General features: G+C 42.5%; 1 protein-coding gene across 1 annotated transcript in view; it reads right to left on the reverse strand.

The window, feature by feature from the left end:
- Positions 1-26,381, reverse strand: part of UNC5D (unc-5 netrin receptor D) — a 709,113-nt gene that overhangs the window by 214,218 nt on the left and 468,514 nt on the right. The window contains 2 exon segments of the mRNA XM_040415688.1: positions 18,151-18,273; positions 18,275-18,318. Of these exon segments, the coding sequence (XP_040271622.1) occupies positions 18,151-18,273; positions 18,275-18,318 (167 nt within the window).

Consider the following 26,381-nt stretch of genomic DNA (forward strand, 5'->3'; position numbering starts at 1 on the left):
TTTAATTTTGAGGGTGACTCCAAATCCAGACCTCCATGGGTTGAAAAATTTGATTTCCATTTTTTTATTTTTGTGTGATTTTGTTGTCAGCACATTCAACTATTTAAAGAACAAAGTATTTCAGAAGAATATTTAATTAATTCAGACCTAGGATGTGTTATTTTTGTGTTCCCTTTATTTTTTTGAGCAGTGTATACACTGTAGATAACCTGACCTCATATCAGGTACCCTAGCAGTCCTACAAAGAAGCAGCTTGAAAAATATCTGAAAGCATCGCTTTTAGAAATGCCCGACAAAATGTAGGAGTCCATTTCATGATTGATAGACAAATAATTTCCACAAATAGCAATTACATGCTTTTTGTGCTCTTATCTCCTCACACAACATGGACAAGGCTGCGATGTTGACAGCACTTTATAAGAAACAAGATATCTTGATTGAGTTTTAGGATAAAAATGGCTTTCTACATGGACATGGAGGATGTAACTAATCATAAACTGATGTACTGTAGGAAGACACCATGCAAAACACAATAGAGCAAGATTGTTGTAGAGAGTGATCTGCAGAACTAAAGCTGGCCATACTCTTTAGGAATCAGCCAAAAAGGCCAATTTAAACCATTTTCTGACAACCATCGGTGCCATTTCATGCAACAAACAAGTGTGAGAAAATTCAATATATACGTATACAAATAGAGATGAGCAAAGTTTTCAAAATTTTCAGCTTTGCCAAACTTCGTCAAGATTAGTGTTGATCGAGCACTTTGGTGCTCGGGTACTCAGGTGCTCTGGCCGAACACATCGGGATGCTCGGGTGCTCGACTGAGCACCCGAGTATAATGGAAGTCAAAGGGAGAACCCGAACATTTAACCAGGCACCCCCTGCTCAGAAGAGGAGAGGGTGTCTAATTTACAGAAAAATGTTAGAAATTGATGGAAACACCACCAAAATAGTTTGGAAATAGCATATGGAGGACATATGGATGCATCTTGGACTCCTATTACATACAATAGACAACCACACAAAGGCTATATGCCAAAAGCCGGGTATGTGCAAGCCAATAATCTATTCATGAGACAGATAGAGTCAGCATACCTTACAATGGCAGCCTTGTGCACTATGATACATTCAAAACCAGCTATCATCTGACTGAGAGCCAGTAAGCCTCAAAGTTGCTTCATATCTGTTGGCTAGCTTGGGTGGACCTGTGCACCTAGATCAATATCATTAGGGTGACAAAATGTTTTCTGATATCATAATATTCAATAACCTTTCTATACAGTTTTCTCGTGTAAACTCATTTGCATAAACATGGGCATATGGGAAAGACATGAGCAGAATCTGACTTGTTTTTCAGCTGAAAAACCATTTGCATGGAAAATTTACGATAAAAATTTGCGATTAGAATATTCACGATCTACACTACTCATGAACAGCGCCATCTATTGGATTCATAGCCTTTTCATGATTTATTGGATTCATAGTCTTTATAGTCTTTAAAAACATTTTATTAGGTTTTGATATAATTTGCACATTTACATTCAAAGGTACATATTGGATCAAATTATAGGTCATATTCCTTTTTTACAGATATGTGCAGTGTAGACAAAGATAAAACACATATAAACAGTGCAATAATCCTTTCCCTAAACATTTCCCTTCCCTCCCTAACCCTCCCCCCTTCTATACAGTTGATGTGGTTTCAAGTTTTCTTTTTATCATAGGTATTCCTGGAGGTGTATAGTGTCTCATTTTGGAGTTCATGTGGATTTATTGTCGTGTAGTCTCATGGTAGTGCGTCTTTATGTAAGGATTGATGATGCTTTATATGTTATTGTTTTCATAGTCTTATGATAAGACTATGAATCCAATAGATGGCGCTGTTCATGAGTAGTGTAGATCGCGAATATTCTGGAGTGAGCAAATATTCTGGAGAAGTGCTGGAGAGGACCACAGTGACAACTACTGCAACCATTGGGCCTCTGCTACTGCTCCCATTCTCTTTTATCTCGCCTGGGCCGCTGCCACTGCATGACTCCTTATGTTGCATGCTGTCAGCATGATCAACCCTAATAAACCAGGCATACTACCTGGAATCTTTGATCATCCTGATTAAAATTATACCTTCATTCTTATGCAAATAAGCATCTTGGAGCACCAAGGGGCCAACCAGAGCCATCAGAGCACCAGCTTGTAAACACACGATCCGCTGTAGCCATTTCCCCCTCCGCTAGATAGACAAGGCTAGACCTCTTATCTAGCCCTGTCTTTCTGTGCCTGCACTGTGACTCTCTGTCTCAGCATGCACAGTGGATCTGCTGATGCTTCCTAAGTAGCACAGATGCCGATTGAAGGCATCAACGGAAGGGTGATTACAAACTGGTACTACAAGGGGTTTGGCCAGCCCCTCACTGCTGTAAAATGTTTATTTGCAAAATAATAAAAATGGGGATTTCTAAGCAATGAACAAATGTACTGAGGCAGTAGAGCTAACAGTTACAATCATAACACGTTAGCTAGTTGTGATAGCTCACCAAGTGTGTGTTAATTCTGCTACATCTGTACAAGCATATTAAATATATCATTTTAATAAGCCTGACCAACCCTACCAGGCAGTATGCCAGGTTAATTATGCTAACAGTTCTGCTTTAAGTATACAAATTATATTTTATCTTTGGGTTAAGACCTCTTTACATACAAACATATAAACTGTCGTTAGTCCGCAATACACGGGGCATCGGCTGTGTACAATCCGCATCAGGGATACGGACCCGTTGACTTGAATGGGTTCGCAAATCCGGAGATGCGGTGCGGAAGGGAAGCACGGAACAGAACCCTATAGAAGCCCTACGGAGTGCTTCCGTGGGGTTCCGATCCGTGCTTTCGTTCTGCAAAAAGATAGAACTTGTTCTATTTTTTTTGCGGAACGGACGGATCACGGACCCATTAGGGAATCCTGTATAGAAGACAGCCCGCAGCTGGGTTTTCTAGGAGAAGAGGTACCGGCCCCTCTGTCTGATGCAAGAGATACGGCTGCCACAGTAAAAATTTCTGACAGCCTCTCCTCTAAACAGACTCAGAAGGCCAGGGAGTTCGTTAGTCTGGACACGGATGTGTTCTCAGACCTCCCTGAGATGCACTTCCATAATCCAGCATGACATTGTCACTGAGCCTCAGGCAAAAGTCCGATTAAAACCGTACCGGGTACCCGAGGCTCGGTGACAAGCCATATCGGAGAAGGTGCAGCTAATGTTGCAACTAGAGGTCATTGGGGAGTTTAAAAAGTGAGTGGGCCAGTCCTATAGTATTGATACCCAAGCTTGACATGACATTACGGTTTTGTAACGACTTTCGAAATTCGATGCGTATCCCATGCCCCATGGATTAGCTCATCGAGAGGTTAGGACAAGCCTGGTATTTTTCTGTTTTGGACCTCACAAAAGGGTACTGGAAGCTTCCCTTAACGGAGGCTGCCAAAGAAAAAACTGCCTTCATCACACCTGAGGGGCTGTATCAATATAAGGTCTTACCCTTTGGTCTGCATGGCGCCCCCTCTACTTTTCAGCGACTAATGGACATCGTGCTTTGTCCACATCATCGGTACGCTTTGGCTTACCTGGATGATATTTTCTTCCACAGTACCGACTGGGAAATTCACCTACCCAAAGTGCAGGCTGTAGTGGACTCCCTTCGGAAAGCTGGCTTAACCGCTTACCCAAAAAAATGTACAATAGGGTTAGAAGAGACTAAGTACTTGGGGTATGTCATTGGGGCGCGGAGTCATCAAACCCCAAGTGAACAAAATAGAGGCGATGCGGAATTGGCCCCAACCTGTCACCACTAGGCATATAAAGTCATTCCTGGGAATGGTGGGCTATTACATGAGGTTTGTTCCCCACTTTGCTACTCTAGCCGTGCACTTGACAGAACTCTTGAAGGGACACAAGTCAATGATGGTTTGCTGGGATGATCGGGTAGAAGAGGCTTTCTCCGCTTTGAAATCGGCCCTGTGCGGGTCCCCGGTTTTGGTGACGCCCGACTTCAAAAGGGAGTTTATAGTACAGACCGATGCCTCTGAAGTAGGCCTCGGTGCTGTCCTGTCTCAGGAAGTCAATGGGGAGGAGCATCCCATTGTCTTCCTCAGCCATAAGCTCACCCCAGCTGAGACCTGGTATAGTATAGTGGAGAGAGGGTTCCTGGCTATTGAGTGGGCACTAGAATTTCTCCGCTATTATTTATTGGGGAGAAAATTCCGCCTGGTGACTGACCACTCCCCTCTCAAGTGGATGAGCCAGGCCAAGGACAGAAATGCCCGGGTCACCCGATGGTTTCTCTCCCTACAAAACTTTAAGTTTTCAGTGGAACACAGGGCAGGCCGGTTACAGGGAAACGCGGATGCCCTGTCCCGGGTACACTGTCTGGCGTGTGTTCACCCCCTCAGGGTTGAAAAAAGGGGGGGTATATGACACAGTAAGAGGTTCTGTCTGAGAAAACAGGTATTTTCCTCCCAGCATGTGCTGCTGGGCTGATTTACAGCCAGGTGAGGTGAAATACCGGACCGGATTTTAAGTGCCGGTCCAGGTTTTGGCAGCACCTGGCTGTCCTTAAATAGGAAGCTGGGCTCAGAAGTGAGGTCTCTGTGTTGGGATCTGGGAGCCTTGTGTATGGATGAAGGCTTGCTACCTGTTTGGCGTGAAAACAGGTTGGTGCTGCTATGGTCAAGGACTCTTTGAGCCAGAATTGCAGCATGGTGTGAATTAACACCAACACCGTAAGGTGACTTTTTGTTTAATTATGACTGATTTTGTCACTTGCCTAAAGTGTGAATAAAATACTGAACTGTTTGATCCAAAGAACTTGTTGTTGCCTCTATACTGCGTACGCTAATCCTGTCTACCAGAGCGAAACCCCACAGTATATATACCATATAAAAACTATTATGTATTTATTTAACAACAGCCAAAGGTATAAATTGTCCACTTTCCTTTTCATTGTAAGGAAACAGTCATACTTCATACATAGAAACTTAGTTGTACCTCTTCTTGTATATCTCTAGACAGAACTATGTTAAATCCATCTTCAATAAATAGCTGTCCTCTCAGGTTTATTAATGTCTCCTTAGCTTTGTAAAACCAAGTATGACTGTCCTCTTAAGTTCTTGGCATGAGGTTCTGCTGGCCCAGGGGCCTGGCAGACTCATACATATTCAACTTTTACAAATGGGAAGCAGTCTCCTCACAGGTGTTTGCACCATGGAGAAGCTGAGAGCCTGAATTCATGTCTGCCCATGGTGTTCAGCTTAGTACAAAAGAACATAGACCCAAACAACACAGTAATTAGGATGCCACATGCCGGTTGTCAGATGGAGCTGTCTGGCGATATCTGTTGAGGGACAGGGTAAATAAATACTCCTGAGGACTCTGCCAAGTTTCCAGAGAAGCAAGAACCAAGCAGTTATTTCTCCATTTATTTTGATATATCTATGAAGTATGTAGACAGCAAAGTTTACAATACAAGTTCAAAAAATTTCATATATTTTTTTTAGAGTCAAGTTTTAATACACAAACATATTCAAGTATATAAAAGTATGATCTACTGTGCATACAATCATGACTGCCTAATGTGGATGCTATGACTCTGCTCCATGCATGTTTACATACTCATTCTGGATCATACCAGGTATTTGTTACACAGATTTGAAAGTCTTGCCACAATAGCACTGGGGTCAATACTTTACCTGCAAGAATTTAGACAAACTGACTGCCCCTGTCTCAGATCTTGGATATAGAGTACTAGTTGTAAAGGGTGGCCTCTAGTGTTGAACAATTTTTCCTGAAATGGCAGTAAAAAAACTAACAAAAAAACTAAACTAACTAACCCCCTGATAGGCTGAATGTGAACCTCAGATGACGCGATCAGCGTTGTACGCAGTATCTGAGAGGTTCAATGACATGGGGCGGTGTGATCACCGTTTAGTATCATTGTGCCGATTGCATTCAAAGGAAAGTGATTTGTGACAAAGTAATTTGTCACACATTGAATTTCTTTGTGAACTTCGGCGAAGCAGCTAATCATATTTTGGCAAACTTTGCTAATCTCTAGTGGCCTCTTTATTATGACTCATTCACACGTCAGTGTTCGGTCAGTGATTTTCATCAGTGATTTTGAGCCAAAACCAGGTGCGGCTCTAAACACAGAAGAGGAGCAGATCTTTCCTTTATACCTTATGTCTGTGGAGGCTCCACTCCTGGTTCTGGCTCACAATCACTCATGGAAATCACTGACCAAAGCACTGACGTGTGAATAAGGCCTCCTGCACATGACTGTAAGTGTGGATCCGCAATACACGGGCACCGTTCCGTGTGCCTTCCGCATCACAGGTGTGGACCCATTCACTTCAATGCGTCCGCAAATCCGGAGATGTGGAATTGTGCGGAACGGAAGCACGGAATAGAACCCTACGGAAGCACTATGGAATGGGTCCACAATCCGCTGCCCCACGGTCGGTGTTCGTGCATTGCGGCCTGCATTTTGCGAGCCGCAGCATGGCCACGGGGCGCACAAGTTCATGTGCAGAAGGCCTAAGGCTTTAATCTAGAAATGAGCATTAATTCAAATGCTTTGTTTCTTAGATTTTTTCTTTCCTTTTATATGCACTAATTGTGACTTTAAGGCTACATTTACACTAACGTATTTTGTTTCCGTGTCCGTTCCGTTTTCTTTGCGGATAGGATGCAGACCCATTCATTTCAATGGGTCTTCAAAAAAGGCGGACAGCACACCTTGTGCAATCCGCATCCGTATGGCCGTTCCGTAGCCCCGCAAGAAAGATAGAACATGTCCTATTCTTGTCCGTTTTGCTGACAAGGATAGGCATTGTTACAATGGATCCACACAAAAAAAAAGGATGCCATACGGAACGTCATCTGTTTTTTTTTGCGGATCTGCAATTTGCGGACCGCAAAACCCATACGGTCGTGTGAATGTAGCCTAACTGATATGGAAATCAACATTACCAACCTACACAGGTGTCTGTTCTTAACTTAGCTGTAGTTTGGTAGACTCCAATCTTCCATGAAACCAATTCAGTACAATATTATAAAATGCTAGCAAAATCCTTGACTGCAATTCACATCACAACCACTGGGTGGCTTCTTATAGACACATATAGGAAAAATATCTTGTGACACAATATCACAAAATCATATTGTTTTTAAAATCTTGTGACACACGTATTTGGACATATGAAGCCAAGAAAAATAGTAAGGAAGGACACATATGTTTAGGAAAGATGTGACCTGAAGGTTTAAAGCAGTAACTAAGACTTTTCAGATTATGCTCTGCTCACATCTTGATGCATTGTGCTACAGATCTCTACACCTCTTGATGGAAAGGTTACATAACTTCCCAGGTTCCTGCATGTTTTGGGTTTTTTGTTTCCCATCCTTTAATGCAAAAAAGGAACTGTTAAGTCTGTGGAGTCTGTGCTCTCTTGCTCAGCAGCTGCTCTGATCGGTTCATCACCCCACCTATGACGATATATTCACATATAATGACTAAGGTATAGTATAGTTAAAACAAAATTAAAACTGCATTATAAATAACGTGGTTTTCAATATGGTTAAGGTTTGTACAGGTGAAACTCATGTACTACTTGGTTTAGGTTTCACAAAATGTTGATCTGGAGACCATTGGAGACAACAGTCTCTAATGGTCACCAGGTGCATGTCTCACGTGGACATATGGATCTCACTGCCATAATAAAAATCATCCATGTGCTGTGGCCACAACATGGGCGGTTTTTAATATGGCTGCCTGCATCAGGTCTAAATCAAGTTGTATATGCATTTATGTGCTAAACCATTGGAAGCTCTGACACTGCTAAAGTGTAAAGTCACCTCACGTCTTTTGATTGGCATTGACTGTTGAGAATGCTTCCACTTTCTTCTTACAAAGTGTATGAGCGTACCCTGACGGAATACTAAACCAACTGGCAGAGGGGGCAACAGACTTAATGCAGATGCCCTTCCAGTATTGAAGGGATTAAAAAGCTTCGAGCAAAGTAAGAAGTATGAATGCCCAAGTGATAACAGATGCTGTTTTGTGATGTTGGGACCTTTTTGCTATTATAATGAATGAAGGGCTGAGATCTTTTCACCTCCACATCTGCAATCAATCACGGAGAAGAGCTTGCAGAATGGAGCTATTCAGTATTAACTATAGCCCTTGAATGGTTGCTCTATGAGAAGCAGTGAGGCTCAGCTTTGCAATGGAGATAAGCTTTGTTGTAATCACAGATTACGCCTCTTGTACTTTGATAACATTTGTATGATAAATAGGATTTTGATGCTGTACTGTGTATTATAAACCCTAATGTCTGGCTTCTTCAATAACATATACAGAGTTCCTTTTTTTAATGTTCAAATACTAATTAACCTTCTGCGGATGGTGAGGATATGGCTGTGACATTCAAGGAGAAATTAACCATGTCATCTTTATCGGTATACTTTATGGTGTGGCAAATAGTACTATGACCTATATTGTTTTTATCTCCACTTTATGACTAGAAGCTTGTGAGGTCTAATCAATAGTTTTGTTAACCAAGAGGGACATTTATTAAGACCCTGCCTCCCCGTACCTGCTTTTTTTTTAAAGTGGTGAGCGGCTCTAAACTCCACAATTTTGCCCAAGCATGGTGTACGCCAAACTGTGACTTTCTGATGCCATTTTTCTTGGATAATGGGTTTTACAAATGTCCCCCATAGTCCTCAAATATTCTTTTGATGGATTAGCATTAAAGACGTCCTTTTTTGTTGTTCTCAAATTTTTTAACTTTATATCTGTCACGAGGGTGTCAAGAACCACGCCTGACTCCGTTATACCCGGGGTCAGGAAGTCGCAGCGGTTGGCTGCGCGCTCTATGTAAGATAGGGCTGTTTCTTTATGGTAGCTTTCTGGGTTTGCTTTGCAACCCTTTTTGGCTCACTCAGGGATCCGTAGATCCTTCTCCTCAGCTGTTCCTTGTCCAGCACTCCCAACCTCCTTATATTCCCCTCTCACACTTCTCTGGTTGCCAGATATAGAGCTTCCTGCCTGGACATCTATACTGACCCTCTGGAGCTGTGTTGCTGCGTTCTCTGGTTGTTGGTCCAGAACGCTACCCTCCAGATCCCTGTTGGAACTTTGTGGTCTGCTGCGGTCGCCCACCTGGGTGTATGTGTTTGTCTGTATTGTCTGTCCTCTCCCTGGTGTTTCCCTCTTAGTGACAGTGGTGCGGACTAGCGATCCCACCGGCCCGTTCACTATCTAGGGCTGATTTTAGGGAAAGCCAGGGTTTAGGCACTTGATCGCTGCATGGGTGAGGAACCCGTCTAGGGACGTCAGGGCAGTCAGGTGCCAGCCGCAAGGTGAGTCAGGGGTCACCACCTTTCCCTCTCCCTTGGGCAGGGATTTCCCTTTTCCCTCCCTGTGCGTGACTCCGGTCATTACATTATATCTGGCAACCAGAGAAGTGTGAGAGGGGAATATAAGGAGGTTGGGAGTGCTGGACAAGGAACAGCTGAGGAGAAGGAGCTACGGATCCCTGAGTGAGCCAAAAAGGGTTGCAAAGCAAACCCAGAAAGCTACCATAAGGAAACAGCCCTATCTTACATAGAGCGCGCAGCCAACCGCTGCGACTTCCTGACCCCGGGTATAACGGAGTCAGGCGTGGTTCTTGACAGCCTCGTGACAATATCGCTTTTTTATAAGGTTCGCCATATACTTCAGTTAGCTGTCAATGAAAAAATTTCAGCCAACAGCTATCCGCCCCAATTTTCCAATACACCTGAATACTTAGCTTGGCCGGGAGTGCGTGAATTCTGAATGAAAAAAAAAGGGGAGTATGGGGCCTATTAGACAAGAACATATTTTCTCCATTTCTCACTCTTTGCCTACGGCTGTTGCTCTTTCACCCTTAAAGCATTTACACTGCTAACGACTGGTAGAGTTCTGAATTAATGAGGGCATTTGGTAGCAACTAATCAGAATCTTTCATGCAAATTTATTCGATCCACGGAAGATGAACAATTTATTGTTCATCATTTGATCACTGCATGCTATTTCATGCAATAATAATTTGTGAAATTTGAATAAATATACAAGAATTTAAGTAATATTTGTTCCATCTAGTAGGCTTCTAAGCGATGCCAGATACTTCTGGCATTGACTTATCTGCCACGAGAACAAAAGGATCTTGCACGTTAAAATTGGCAGGACTTTTTTTTTTCCGTCATGTATAACGGAGACAAACAGAACTGATTTTTAGCCCCATAGACATATATTAGGACGGAGCACAATGGAAGGCCTCTAATGGGCTTCTGCTTTGAATTCTGTCCTATAATTCCGTTATATTCCGTTATAACTCTAAAGGAACCTAAAGTGAAATTCAATAACGCCAATGTGAACCAGCCCTAATGTGTGTTGGATTTCGGGCTAACGCTCATTCACCTTAGTCACCAGCAATCCTTTGTTCTCTGGGGCTGTCACTGGAATTGTCTGGCAGCAGCTTACAAGGGAGTAAGCTGCTGCCAGACAATTCCAGTGACAGCCCCAGAGAACAAAGGTGAAGAACACCTTCATGCTCAGCTGAGCCAAGCATATATGTGCATAGGCAGTTGGGAAGAATAGCTGTTGGCCAAAGGAGCATTTGGCCGACAGATGTTGGATATGTAGGTTCACCTTAAGGCTGACTTAAAGGAGTTTTGCCATGATTGATGTAAAAAATGAAAATCACATATTATAAAGCTAGAACCAGCCCTGCACCACACATGGGTCCAGAGATCTCCATATTCACTGCTGCAACCACTTGAATTCCTGATGTAATAACAATTCTGACTGTATGATGTGCCATTTCTCTACTACTCCTGCTACAAGTTTCTGAATTGACAACAATCTACAATAGGTTCAACTGGGTGTTACCGGTTTATGGGGTGTGACCCTGCACACTATGACACTATCCAATCAGTGCAGTGGCGTAACTAGAAATAACCGGGCCCCACAGATTTTTTTTTAATGGGGCCCCCCTCCCCCAGCGACTTCTTCGCAACTTCTGACTCCTGTGTAACCCCCACTCCTAGTCAAGATCGCTTTCTCAGACCAGGCACAGCAGCCGCTAACTCCGTTTCCTACAGTGTCACTGTATATAATGTCATTGTATAATACTATTGAGAAGCCCCTGACAATAAAATCTTTTAGTCCTCCTCCTAAGTGGGCCCCTTCTGAGTGAAGGCCCCAAAGCAGCTGCTTCCCCTTCTTCCCCTATAGCTACGCCCCTGAATCAGTGCAAAAGCCATGTGGACCTTTTCTGCAGACAGCTGGAGATTCATCCATAACTTGTAGCAGAAATAACAGAATGCCACAAGGTAGATTTATATAAAAAGATGCTCTAGAATTGTAAGTACATGGGGAAGGCAAGTATGCAGTTATTAAAACAGACTTGTCACGATGAATTTCATGGGAACACATGAGGTAGAGGAGCTGTCGCATGATGATGCTAAGTATTGAGGCAAACTGATAGAAGAAGTAAGCCATTCATGGACCTTTTCCACTGTATGGCCGATCTCTTTAGCCTCAGTGAGATGTCTATAATGATAATTGTGGTTATTACCAGTATGCACTTTACATTCATGCATTTTTTACAGCCGCGCACATTTATCATTATTCTAGAGGTGCACATTAGAAGCCTATCAGCTAAGGCTTGCTTATCTGTCAATAGAAGGACACTGTTAGCCGGGGGATTCAGAGGAGTCAGACCATCAGTGGTGAAATTCAGGTAAGGTCTGGTTAAGTGAAATAATAATCATACATTTTCTGAATCAAAAATAAAATTCTCTTCTACAAGGATAATTGTAATGGGTTCAGGTAGGACACAATGCTGAAAAGAGCACCAAATGTGTGGGTTTATAGGTCAGTATTACTGAAGGCATCCTTCATTTTTTAGATCAGATATTTGCCAATGATTTTAATAAGTACTGATTACCATATAGATGCACTGTAACACATATCTGCACTGAACATGAGGAAACGTATGTGTGCGGAATACAATATAGCCATGCAGAAGACCTATCTGCACTGAAAATCCCAATAGCACAAGGCAGGATCCATTGCCGCTGTGCACACTATATAGAAATACTTACAGAAATCCCATTCACATGTAGTGCATTAGAAATGAGTGCAGATTATCAGTGTGGATTCCACAATTCCACATTACCCATTGGGCTCCTGTAAGGCTGCACAGGTTATATGTTTGGTAGGCCCGCTACTGGTATTTTATTTTCCAAAGGGAGCTTGTCATCATTGACACCCTCCATGCGCAGTGCAGTAAAATGTATCCTCCAGGATGAAAACCAGATGGTGCCATCCTTGCTGCACCAAAGGCATCATTTGCACATATTCTCTGCAGAGGAGCTATAGGTCTTCAAGACAAGGGCAGCATTGTAAACAGATGAGAAACAGGGGAGGACTGGCTATAGACTCTACAGGGAAATTTCCCAGTGGGCTGATGCTCACGGGGCCACCTGAACCCTCCAAGTATGTAACGATCTGACAGTCTCAGCATTAATTAATGATGGGAGCATTAGGAACTTTCTGGTTATGAAATTTGTTCAGCCTTCGTTTACTAGTAAAAGGTGAATTGCGTTATGGATTCCGTTACCACGGACAATAACGCAATTCTATGACGGAATACATAATGGAATGACTTTTGAGGCATTCCGTTATTCATTCCGTCATAATAGAAGTCTATGGGCTGCAAAACGAATCCGCTCATCTCTAGTACTTATGTAACCAGCCAAGTGCGACAGGTGCCCTCCTCAATTCAACTGTATCACCATTATCAAGACAGTGATATGGTTAAATACTGTGACAGAGCCCATGGCTTCCTTCCTCACCTTCATAGGAAACAGGACACTAAGTATGAAGCCTATACAGGAATACTGTCGGGCGCAAATATTCGAATAGCGAGTATTAATCGCGAATATCGGCACTTCGAGAATTCATGAATATTTAGAATATAGTGCTGTATTTTCGAAGATTCTAGATTTTTTTTTCATCTGAACCCATGATCCCTCCCTGCTTCTTGCTTGTGAGGGATGAGAATCCATTTTGTATGAACATGTCCTCCATCTTGTGTATATGGGAGATTTAGGTCAGGTCCCAAATGGAGCTTACAGGGTTAGACAGATAATAATAAAGCTAAAAACAAGGCATGAAAAGGTCAGCTCATGTGTGCACCCACATCCCCCCTCCCCACAGTTTCCTCTCTTCGCAGAGGTATAGTCTGAGCATCAGGAATTGCAGAAGGGGGGGAAGGGAGAGGAGAGAGGAATGGAAACATACGTATGATCTTATATGGTCTTGCATGGTCTTATGATCTATATCTTATAACCGCAAATGTCATGTTTGTCATGTGATGTTTTTTTTTTTCTGTTTGAATCATATATTATTGTAAGCTTGTCTTTTAATAAAATATAAATCTGATCCAGCTATATCCAATCACTGTGTCAGTCCCAGAGCGCTCATATCCCTTTTAATTTGGATTCCAACAATCATAGGTGAAGGGATATTTCCCTAACAGCAACATCTCTAGCAACCAATTGGAAGTTGACTACCCCTTACTATATAAGAACCTCCATAGCAGCCATTTTCTACCGTTTTTTTAAGTTCTGAGAGAGACAGCAGTGTCATTGCTGTGCTCTGTGCTTCCCACTCATTACATTAGATAGTTAGTTAGATAGCTCATATATATAATACAGATAGTTAGTGTAGTTTAGATAGTGATATAGTGTAGCTGATAGGTTCTATTGTCCATACATACAGTACAGACCAAAAGTTTGGACACACCTTCTCATTCAAAGAGTTTTCTTTATTTTCATGACTATGAAAATTGCAGATTCACACTGAAGGCATCAAAACTATGAATTAACACATGTGGAATTATATACATAACAAACAAGTGTGAAACAACTGAAAATATGTCATATTCTAGGTTCTTCAAAGTAGCCACCTTTTGCTTTGATGACTGCTTTGCACACTCTTGGCATTCTCTTGATGAGCTTCAAGAGGTAGTCCCCTGAAATGGTTTTCACTTCACAGGTGTGCCCTGTCAGGTTTAATAAGTGGGATTTCTTGCCTTATAAATGGATTTGGGACCATCAGTTGCGTTAAGGAGAAGTCAGGTGGATACACAGCTGATAGTCCTACTGAATAGACTGTTAGAATTTGTATTATGGCAAGAAAAAAGCAGCTAAGTAAAGAAAAACGAGTGGCCATCATTACTTTAAGAAATGAAGGTCAGTCAGTCAGCCAAAAAATTTGGAAAACTTTGAAAGTAAGTGCTATTTGACCATGAAGGAGAGTGATGGGGTGCTGCGCCAGATGACCTGACCTCCACAGTCACCGGACCTGAACCCAATCAAGATGGTTTGGGGTGAGCTGGACCGCAGAGTGAAGGCAAAAGGGTCAACAAGTGCTAAGCATCTCTGGGAACTCCTTCAAGACTGTTGGAAGACCATTTCAGGGGACTACCTCTTAAAGCTCATCAAGAGAAGGCCAAGAGTGTGCAAAGCAGTAATCAAAGCAAAAGGTGGCTACTTTGAAGAACCTAGAATATGACATATTTTCAGTTGTTTCACACTTGTTTGTTATGTATATAATTCCACATGTGTTAATTCATAGTTTTGATGCCTTCATAGTCATGAAAATAAAGAAAACTCTTTGAATGAGAAGGTGTGTCCAAACTTTTGGTCTGTACTGTACATGCTACAGACATAGTGCTGTGATGTCACAACAATACTTAGTGCACCAATCAGTAATATGTAGTCAGACTTGCTAAAATGTGAAGTTTTACGTATTGCGCTAAAATGTGCGCATCATTAATTTCTGATTAGCACAATTTAGAATATATTGGAGCACTCTATCTGCACATAAAGCTATTGTAATGTTCTGCCATGCCAACCATTTCTCCAGTCCTCAGGAAACTTCTAGCAGCTTGAAATGTAGCAAAAGTGACCCAAGCCTGTATTGCGCGTGCTTTACGCGAATATTAGATTGCTGATTTTCACAATCAAGAAAATAATCGCAAATTCTCAAATTCGCAAATATATGACGAATATTCTACAAAATATTCGCAAAATATTGCAAATTTTATATTGCCCCTGCTGCTCATCACTATACAGGAACATAATATCTTAGACCTCAGGTTGGAAGAGGTCTGTGGCCCGCACTGCAGATGGTAGGACTGTGTTTGTCCTGCCTACTTGTGCTGCCCAAACTTCTGTAAATTTGAATGGACCACTTTTGGTTTTTCCCAGGGCCACTGTAAGTTGCCAGTCCATGCCTGATGAGAAATACTTATTTGGCGTTGGGCTTTGTTACACTGGGGTGTCAATGCTGACAGTTATATGTAGTCGCTATGTATATTAAATATTTGGTCCTGTACTGTAAAAATTCACATTAAATGTGCAGGGATTATATAAGGAGGACATGTCTCTTTCTAATAGTCTACATTTTCCTGAAATATCATACTTTGCCAGCGTCAAGGACAGAAATGTAATTTCTTAAATTCTAAGAAACAATTGTCTTTCCCCAGAGGAAAGGTGAATTTGAAAAGTGGACGCCTGACTTCTTATCTGTGTCATCCTTTTTTATGACAGAGCAAATGTTTTAATGCATTGGTCATCTGAATTATTCAAATACTTTCTGGCCAAAGTCTGAGATCTGTGATGAAGAACGTGCGGGGTCGTCGGTAATAATATATTTTAGTACAAACGACTGAGAGGCATTTTGATGAAAGAATATGAGGTTTATAGTTGAACAGGACCAATGGTTTGAATGTATGTGTGAACTGAGTAGATGGATTTCTTAAGGAGTGATTGATCCAGACACAAAGACTGTTCTTATAATAGGCCCCTAAACAGGCTTTAAAGGGATTCTGTCAGCTAGATTCAGCCTATAGAGCCGAGGACATGCGCTGCTAGATCGCCACTAGCACGTCACAATATACATTTCCCATAGTTCTGTGCTTTCATTCAGTAAAAAAAAAGATTTTATATATATGCAAATTAGGCTAGAAAGGAGCCAAAGGGGCTTTTACCAATGATTCAGGTGCCAGCCACGCCCACTGTGAAGGAGCCCAGCCCCACCGCGCATCCTCCTTGCTACCCCCGACATCACACAGTTAGAGTGCTGTAATCTTGCGCATGCCAGCTAGCACATGCGTAATTCGTTCCCTGAGGCTGATGCCAGCACAGGGAAGGAACACTATGCCGGCACTGACATGTGGCATACTCGCGCATGCGCGAGATTACGGCGCTCTAACTGTGTGACGCCGGGGGAGCAAGGAGGAGATTCGGAGGATGTGCGGTGGTGCTGGCGTGGCTGGGCTCCTGAAACATTGGTAACAGCCCCTTGGGCTCCTTACTAGCCTCATTTGCATATATATAAAATCATTTTTTTGACTGAATAAAAGCACTAAGAGCTATGGGAATGTAAAATTGTGGATGTGCTAGTGGCAATCTAGCATCACCTGTCCACAGCTCTATAGGCTAAACTTAGCTGACCGAATCCCTTTAATTGTCTCAACAGAAAGTCCATCATAGTGAAGCTACTCTTGTAGTTCTGAGCTCATAGAGGGGCATCAAGTAGGGGAACCCATTTTGTGAGGTCCTTATGAAGCAACATATGGTATTTAGGATTGTGATTGTTCTGTAGATTCTGTGTACAATTGTAGCCCTAGCACCACAGATGTGGCCAAAGGCCCTTGCTAGCAGCATGCTATGATTAATAATTTTTTTATTCAGCATCTAACAGGTTCCTGGTTTCCAACGTGGTAGGCAGTTTCTTCATATCATACATGTCTATTCATTTTGCTTGTATTTGGTCATATCGATGACAGAACTATCCAATAGCTTACTGTCTCCTTCCTTCTTTAAGTCAAATCTACCATATCATCCTTTCTACATTATTACTAATTATTTTTTTAACCATTCTATTGCTATAGTTTTAGCATTGTTGCAGTACGCTGTGCTCAGAGGTCAATCAACTTCTAATGCTGTGGTAGCTGGCATTTGATGGTGGCAATGAGGGCTACAGGTGCTACTTAAGGAAATGCAGTGCCTGGGTAGTTCATGGAAGATGGGGACAGTGTTATATTAAATTGAGACCCAGGGATTTCAAGTGCACTATGTGACCAAAATATGGCACTATATGGATACTGCATAGCGCTATAGGGTTTATCAGTGGACTAAGTACATCAAATGCAGAGAGCCAGTCAGTCCTCAGTGCAACGGCTCCTGGGGCACTTCCTGAGTTTTAAGCGTGGGCGATGTCTTTGCTGTTTGTGATGGAGCAGACAAGCGGTACTAGGATAATATAATCCCATCCCTTGCCTGTACATGCGTGCTCCTGAGCCTGCAAGTGCATCAGAATCACTAGCAGTCTTAGAGGAGCAGACCCTGTACAGATTGTGGGAACCTATGATAATGTGTTGCCGCAATATGTTTCTTACAGGAGAGAATGACCGTGGCGAGAGGGTGGTCGCTCGCCTCCATCAATTCCTAGAAAGGCCGGCTTTTTTTCTTGCTGTGCGCAATTGAGGCCACCGCTACTGCGTTGCAGCGGTGGCCGTAACCCCTAGAGACAAGCAGTCTATAAAGAGGAAGAAGAAGATAGTGCGGACCAGATCCATTACTGCTAATGCATCTAATATTAGTTAGTTGCTTATATCAGAGTTTAAACACAATAAATATAACTTGATGAGGTGAGACAACCCATTGAACGCTGTCTCCAGGTTCACAGCTACATTGGTGATGAAGAAGACCTTTTCAAGGATGGAGGAGACCCCAGGAGAATTCTGACCCTGGAAAAATACATGTGGCTACTGGAAATTGCTAGGAGAAAAAAAAAAAAAAAAAAACATATGTATGTCTGTTTACATTAGGGCCCATTAAAATCAAGGAAGATCTGGATTGTGGTTCTGTAATAGAACCATTTCCACATGCAGCCTTACACTACTCAATTTGATTTATATATCAGGCAGTTTAACTAAATGTCTAGATTAAAATCCATGTATAATACCTGAGCTGTTAGTTTTGTATGGCTTGTATTGCTCACCACTTGAATGCACAACCCATCTGTGCAGTTTTCAGACTCTTGGCTCATCCCATCACTCGGTTTTCCTCCATTAACTGTAGTAGGTATTGTGCACTCCTTTTCGCGATGATGATCACATTCCGGGGCTACAGACTGACCACTCACCCCACTCCTTCCATTGTCCTTCTACTAGAAAGTGAGAAGAAGAATACATTAATAACTATACAATCTGTATTATCTTACATCCAAATATTTCAGTACAATTACACCATTTTAGCCTGATATCTATTGGATTGTATTATAAGGAAGTGGTTTTTAACTTTTTTTTTCAAAGTTTATAATATATAATAAGACGGGTGACCATGAAAACTTAGTAGATGCCTTTATTCTTGATGACATGAGTGCTAAATGTAAAGTACCCTTTAACTATCCTAGTAGTCCATGGTAATGAAAAGTAGGTAATAAGTGTTGAGAATGCATGACCAGAAATGACCCACGGATCACTGACTTTTTCCACCTTGGTGATTATCATCTACTGATCTAGAAGATCAGCCCATAACAAGGACATTAAGGGCAATGACAGCCTTTAATAATACCGGCTGTGTTCTCATATATCTGTGCAAATGCTATGGTTACAAGTATCTATTTAACCCCCCATTTTTGCTTTTTACTTTTATTCCCTGCCCTCCCAGAGCCATACTTTTTTTAGTTTTCCATCACATAGCTGTGTTATTACTTGTTTTTTGTGGAATAAGTGGTATCTTCTAATGACACTATTTAATATTGCATACAATGTAGTGGGAAGCTGGAAAATTGGAAAAAAAAACAATACAATCATAATTTTATAGTTTCATTGACTTACCTTTGCAGTCTATGGGAGAATAATTATGTTCACAGGCTCATAAGAACTATCGCTGTGGTAGCCTCAGAGACTTTAGAATGAATGCTTCCCCAGTCCAGTCAGGAATCTGTTTTTAGTCCCTGGAGCACAGCGCTCCCATGAAAAAAGCCTCTCAGAATTATGTGGTCACAATTGACCATGGCATCTGAGGGATTAAATGTATCTGATTAGTCAATACCGCCATCAGTGCACTGCCTCGGGGTGTCTGCTCTTTGAAACAGCAGAAACCGGTGGCCTTGTGCCACTCAGTTTCTGAGCGGGCTCAAAGTTTAAACTCCTAGACTATTGGCGTACATGTACGGCGGTCATCCTTAAGGGGTTAATGTATGCATTTTGTCCAACATCCAGAACAAATAAATATATGTAAAAAATGATTGCACATACATTTGCTAGCGTCTTCAAGGGAACTCAGAAATATTTCATTGATATGACAAGTCTAAACAAGTTTCCACCAGGTACATCTACTGTCCAAGCATAATATAATAAGACAGCACTCCAACGGTTTTGGTGAACTAATGTGGATTTTTATCGGCCGTCCGTCCACAATTGCAGTCCATATATGGCCTGAGGAAGGGCTTCAAATAGCCCCTAAACGTTGCTAAAACTGTACTGATGTGCGGACCAATGTCTGGCTGAATAAAAAATCCACATTACTTCACCAAACCATTGGAGTGCTGTCCTATATTATATATGCTGGAAGATATTGATCCTAAGGGAGAAAGGGTCAGAACAAGACAAGCACCCAACAATAGCCATTTAATAGATGAGTGCTGTGACCATCTCGATTATACTACAGGACATCTACTGTCCAGATATTTTCTTAGTGCTTTAGACATGTAATAGTGGATCATATCAACTAGGCACCGTCCTGTAAATAGCAACTTTCAGAAGATATCAATTTATGGTCTTCTGTTCATTTGGGCCATAGGTTAAATGTTTGTTTCCCACAGCTTCTCAAGTCAATAGTAGATGATCACCATTTTGGTAGCTTAACAAACTGTGACGAGCTGGTTGTTAAAAAATGGCCATGCGGTTCGCCCGGCAGTCGTTTTGCAGCGAACTTTACGCGAACTATGCGAACATATGCGATGTCCGCTGGCGCCATATTCCTTTGCATTGCGCCAAACTTTGACCCATGACACACATATTAGGTGGGACAGGACCTTTCAAGGACTGCTATAGGTGTGCTATCGATAGGTGTGATATACTGATGGGTGTGATATACTTATAAATATACTTTCTAACATAGAAAGTATATTATAGTGCATTTGTACTGCAGCTATATAGATACCGCAGCTATATAGAGGGACAAACGCTATTGAATATCTAATTGCAACTGGTGTGATATACCTGTTGCCCCCAGAAAAACTGATTGAGGGTGTGATATACCTATAATATACCTTTCTAATATAGAAAGTATTATAGTGCATTTGTATTGTGCAGCAGTTTTGTGCGGTTTATGCTGCGATACCGGAGGTATATAGAGGACACAGCGTTATTGGAACAACAATTTGCAACGGGTGTGATATACCTGTTGCCCCAAAAAAAAATTATAGCGGGGTTTGATATACCTGCTTCCAGAAATACTGATTAAGGGGTTTGATTTACCTGCTTTCACAAAATACTGATTGAGGGGTGCGATAATACCTGCTTCCACCAAATATTGATTAAGGCCTGCAATATACCTGGTTCCACAAAATACTGATTGAGGGGTGCAATATATTTGCTTCCACCAAATATTGATTAAGGATTTTTTAATACCTGCTTCCACAAAATATACTGATTGAGGTGTGCGATATACATGCTTCCACCAAATATTGATTAAGGTGTTCTATATACCTGCTTCCACAAAATACTGATTGAGGGGTTTGATATACCTGCTTCCACAAAATGCTGATTGAGGGGTGCGATATACCTGCTTCCACAAAATACTGATAAGTGATTTGATATACCTGCTTCCCACAAAATACAGATTGAGGGTTGCGATATACCTGCTTCCACAAAATGTTAATTAAGGGGTTCTATATACCTGCTTCAACAAAATACTGATTAAGGGGATTGATATACCTGCTTCCACCAAATATTGATTGAGGCCTGCGATACACCTGCTTCCACAAAATACTGATTAAGTGGATTTAATATATCTGCCCCCAAAGGACACCACCACCACCATAGCCCTCCACTCATGTCAGAGAATTATTTTCCCATCCTTTCCCAGACCTTACCGATGCGCAGCCCGTTCTTGGCATCGTATGAGGAAGAGGAGGTAGCAATAGCATCCCCACCCAGCGGTCGGACGACAGTACCCAGATTAGCCCAAGGAGGGTGGTTCCCCGCTGTTGCTGCCTACTTCGAGATCTCTAATGTCAGTGGTCGTGAAGGTAACGATCATGACGTGTCGATGGACGTCACTTGGGTGCCCACAAGAGAGGAAGAGGAGTTCAGAGTGAGAGACGGAGCAGCAGATAGGAAGGAGAAAGAGGAGTAGCAGGCAAAACTTGCAGTGCACAGGAGGCCAAAAGCAGACTGCAAATATATCTGGAGCGAGTCATCCACCATGCACAGTCACATCTTTCGCTCTCAGGATTCCGGCACATGGCTCGGCAGTGTGGGCTTTTATTAACATGTCAGCTGCTGACAATAGTGTTTCCCTCTGCAGCCTGTGCTGTCAATGCATAAGTCACGGTAATCCCAACACTCCACCTAGCGAAGACCCGCCTTAAGAAGGCACGTGGCCTCCAATACCAGGCCCAGTAGGAGCCAACCCGCAAAGCCACAGTCCCGGCGCTCCACGTCCTGCCTCTTCTCCATCTCCTTCTCCTCCATTTGTCCCTCCACTCACCTTCCACCGTGTCATCGTCACATTCATCTGGCAGAAGGCAGGCTTCCGTGGCCCCAAATGATTGAGCATAAAAAGTTGATGACGCCGGATAACCCTCTTGCCCAACGGCTGACCGCTGGCTTGTCAGAACTGCTAGCTCGCCAACTACTGCCATATAAACTGGTGGACTCAGAGGCCTTTAGAAAATTTGTGGCCATTGGCACACCGCAATGGAAAGTCCCTGGAAGAAAATATTTCTCCCAGAAGGGCATCCCAGAGCTACGTGCCACGTTCAGCGGCAAGTGGATATATCTCTGGCACACAGTGTCGGTGCCAGATACATTTAACCACAGATATGTGTGGTCTAGCAAACACGGGCAGGGAAGGTACATAACTTTTACTGCCTACTGGGTGAACCTTCTGACGGCCGTCAAGCATGTAACCCGTGGCACCGTGTGGATTTGGTGCTACCGTCACGGATTGCATACAGGCCTGCCTCTTCTTCTTCTCCTCCTACTCCATCCTCCGTCTCCTCCTCGACCTACTCCTCCTTTTCCACTGCTACGCCTCTTCCACTGCACCCCCAAGCTCCCCAGAACCAATTTGACGTGCCAGGTGAGACGTTGCCATGCTGTACTTCGGCTGTTGTGCTTGGAAGCCAAGAGGCACACCGATCCTGCACTGCTTTCAGCTCTGGCCGGACCAGTACTGAGTGGCAACATACTTAGACCCCCGTTACAAACACAAAATGGTGGACCGGTTACCAGCATCATAGAGGGCTGGCAGAATGCAGCATTTCCAGGCCTTGCTGCGAGAGATGCTGCATTCACAGGGAAACTGGTGCAGGTACCAATCCTACCGCGCCTGCAAGAAGAGGGCGGTTTGAAGATGTGTTTGGTCACTTCGGTTATGAGATCATTGCAGCCAACCCATCGAAAGCCGCCCTCCGGATCCAGCCTCAGGGAACGGCTAGACCGACAGAGTGTCCGACTATATCGGGTTATCGGCGATGTGGGACGCTCTAAAAAAGCGAGGAACCCCTGGACTACTGGGTGTGCAGGCTTGACCTGTGGCCAGAGCAGGCACAATTTGCCATGGAACTCTTGGCTTGGCCTTCGTCGAGTGTCCTGTCCGAAAGAATGTTCAGCGCAGCAGGGAGTATCATGACCGATAAGCGCACTCGTCTAGCTCACGACAATGTGGACTACCTCACATTTCTAAAAATTAATGAGGCATGGATATCAGAGGAATTCAACACCTGTGACGACCACGTGCAATTGAATTTCCTCATGCCAGCCCACACATATCCGCCACTACCCAGAATAAAGAATGGTCCTGTCTTATGTATATACAGCGGCATAAAAGGCCTTTTCTGTCAGGTGCCTAATTTTTGGGGCCTGTACTCTACTGGCCTAGAGTAAAATTGTTATTCAGTGACCACCTAATGTACCTTCAGCCACATAATCACTTGTTCTTTTCTGTCAGGTGAATGCCTAATTTTTGGGGCCTGTACTGGCCTATAGTATTGATTGCGAATATCAGATTTTATTAGCCAATATTGCTATATCTCTAGAATATATTGCTATATCTTCGTAATCGTGAATATTCTAGATTTTTTTTCATCAGTACCCATGATCCCTCACTGCTTCTTGCTTGTGGGCCAATGAGAAGGCTGCATCTTTGACTTTAGGAGTAGTGTTGATCGTGAACTTTTAATACAAATTTTTATTGCATGTTTCCGATTGCCGATTTTTGCAATCAAGAAAATAATGACAAGATCATGAATTCTTGAATTCGCGGACTATATGACGAATATTCACCCAAATATTCGCAAAATATCATGAATTAGAATATTGCCCCTGCCGATCATCACTGCTGGCCTAGAGTAAAATAGTGTTCAAGCATTCACTTGTTCTTTTCTGTCAGATGAATGCCTAATTTTGGGGGCTTATACTCCACTGGCCTACAGTTAAATTTTTTTCCAGTGACCGCCTAATGTACCTCCAGCCACATAATCACAAGTTTTTTTCTGTCCGGTGAATGTTTGGGCCTGTACTCTCGTGGGCCTACAGTAAAAATTTTCTAGCTCCAGCAGGGCACATTTTTTAGAGTTTCCCTTTAAGACACATAAAAATGGCCCCTGATTAATAGAAATATTTTTTGTGGGAATTTTTACCATTGATTCCCCTCTAGTATGTCACTGTCCATGTTGTGGGGTTATTTGTGCACTTCTAGTAAGTATTTGGTGGCTGAAAATATGACCTGAAGGTTTTTCAGGTTCGCCTGCAATTAAAGTCAATGGGTTCACCAACGGTTTGCCAATATATGATCGCGAACGCGTGGTCGCGAATCGTCCCTGCCGATGTTCGTCCATCACTACTGGTTGTCAATCGACTCTCTTTGAGAAGGTTCTCTCGTGAATGGATATAACTTTGATGGCAACTCTTAGGATTAATTTACCTATGTGTTATTGGTTTGGGTCCTAATAATTTGTTTTATGCAATTTAAATCACAAATTCTCAACAGAACCTACCCTGTTCCAATTTAACAGATCCTTAGCTCTATCTATATTACCATCTATTTCCTTTCATCCCTAATTCAAGTGTGTTCCCCCAACTTAACCCAAGATTGGGAGCCATCTTACATATCTTTTTCTGGATGCATTCATAAAGCTACCTTTCTATTTCTCTGCTAGGCCACTATATAAATTATTGTCTGTAACCAGTTGGGTCTGTGAGATGACACTGTATGGTCACCGAGACTAAAAGTCATGTCATTTGATAGACATTTGATAGACAGATGTAAACAGGAAGACAACATTGGAGCAGAAGGGAGTTTCAGACAGAAAACTACAGCAATTTATTTTCATGTAAACATGTCACAATATCACACTGATCCCTGATAATGCTGTGAATACTGTGATCAAGTACTTTAGCTTCATCTTATTTCTTTAAAATTCAAATACTAAAAAGATGTTGCTTAATTTTAACATTGCACAACTGATGCAATCTTTTTGTGCTTTTTCACATCTACAGATTGATGCTAATCAGAGCCAAAGAGCTGAAGCAGGGACCTTGGTTCGAAAGTCTATAGTAGAGCATCATGAGATCCTTGGAACCAAACCAAATATAATTCACATGTCTAATGTCTTGTCAGTGAAGTCTAAATTTAGAAAACTCCTTAAATATAATGTAATGGTAGCTAAAACAGGGATCCCTGCAGGTCTCTACCTAAAGCATCAACTTAATCACATCTTTGGATACAGTGGGCATATCATGTTCCAAGAAGACTTCTTGGTCTGACTTTCAGTCACTTGCTGTTGGAATGAAAGCCATTTTAAGAAACTTCAAGATATTGTTTCAGTATATTTCACCATAACATATTTTGATTCAATTGTTCCAGCTACCAAGTATTCCCCTGCAATATATGTTTAATAAGCTAACCTGTTGTAATCAGCTGAAGTCAGTGATAATGGCACCACTGCTGACTTTCTCACATTCATTGCTTGCATTATTCTTTGTTAATGTTGCCTCATCGGTTAAAGAAATCCCTGAAAAGCATTTTTCACGAGAACAAAGCAGATGGGACATTGACATAGAAACATAGAATGTGTCGGCAGATAAGAACCATTGGCCCATCTAGTCTGCCCAATATACTGAATACTATGGATAGCCCCCGGCCCTATCTTATATGAAGGATGGCCTTGTGCCTATCCCATGCATGCTTAAACCCCTTCACTGTATTTGCAGCTACCACTTCTGCAGGAAGGCTATTCCATGCATCCACTACTCTCTCAGTAAAGTAATACTTCCTGATATTACTTTTAAACCTTTGCCCTCTAATCGAAAACTATTTCCTCTTGTAGCAGTTTTTCCTCTTTAAATATTCTCTCCTCTTTTACCTTGTTGATTCCCTTATGTATTTAAAAGTTTCTATCATGGGGGCGGAACCTGGCCCGTGGTTGCAGATGGCTGTGTGAAACCTCGGCTCCTCCACACTCAAGCGAACTTAACCAATTTACAGCGGGGACCCACTCCAAAATGGTCAAGTACAGGAGAGACAGGGTCCTGACCCCCCCGATACACCGAGAACCCAAAAGAGCCAACAAGCTATGCAGCGTTTCCTCAAGAAGAAAACTCGTCTCTCACCAGGCGCGGGCCTTAAGATGGCGATGGCAGCAGCATGCGCTGAAGAAGGAGAGGATTCCGATGTGGACAGCTCACAGAGGGATGCAGTGGAATCTCGGGACCCCTCACTGGTGTCGAAGTCCTTCCTCACAAAGGTACTGGGGCAGGCACTTGAAAAAGCCATAAAGCCAGTACTAGCCGAACTGTTCGATATAAAATTGGAGATTGCACAAATGGGGCATAGAGTGGAGACGCTCGAAACTGCAACGCAATAGCTTGTAACACACTCTACAGGAATGGCAGACTACCTCGACATGCACACTGCAGAGCTCAACAGAGCGATGTTAATGCTAGAGGATCAGGAAAATCGCAGCAGAAGGCGAACCATTCGCATCAAAGGACT

Source organism: Bufo bufo, chromosome 1, assembly GCF_905171765.1.
Source record: "Bufo bufo chromosome 1, aBufBuf1.1, whole genome shotgun sequence".
Lineage (NCBI taxonomy): Eukaryota > Metazoa > Chordata > Amphibia > Anura > Bufonidae > Bufo > Bufo bufo.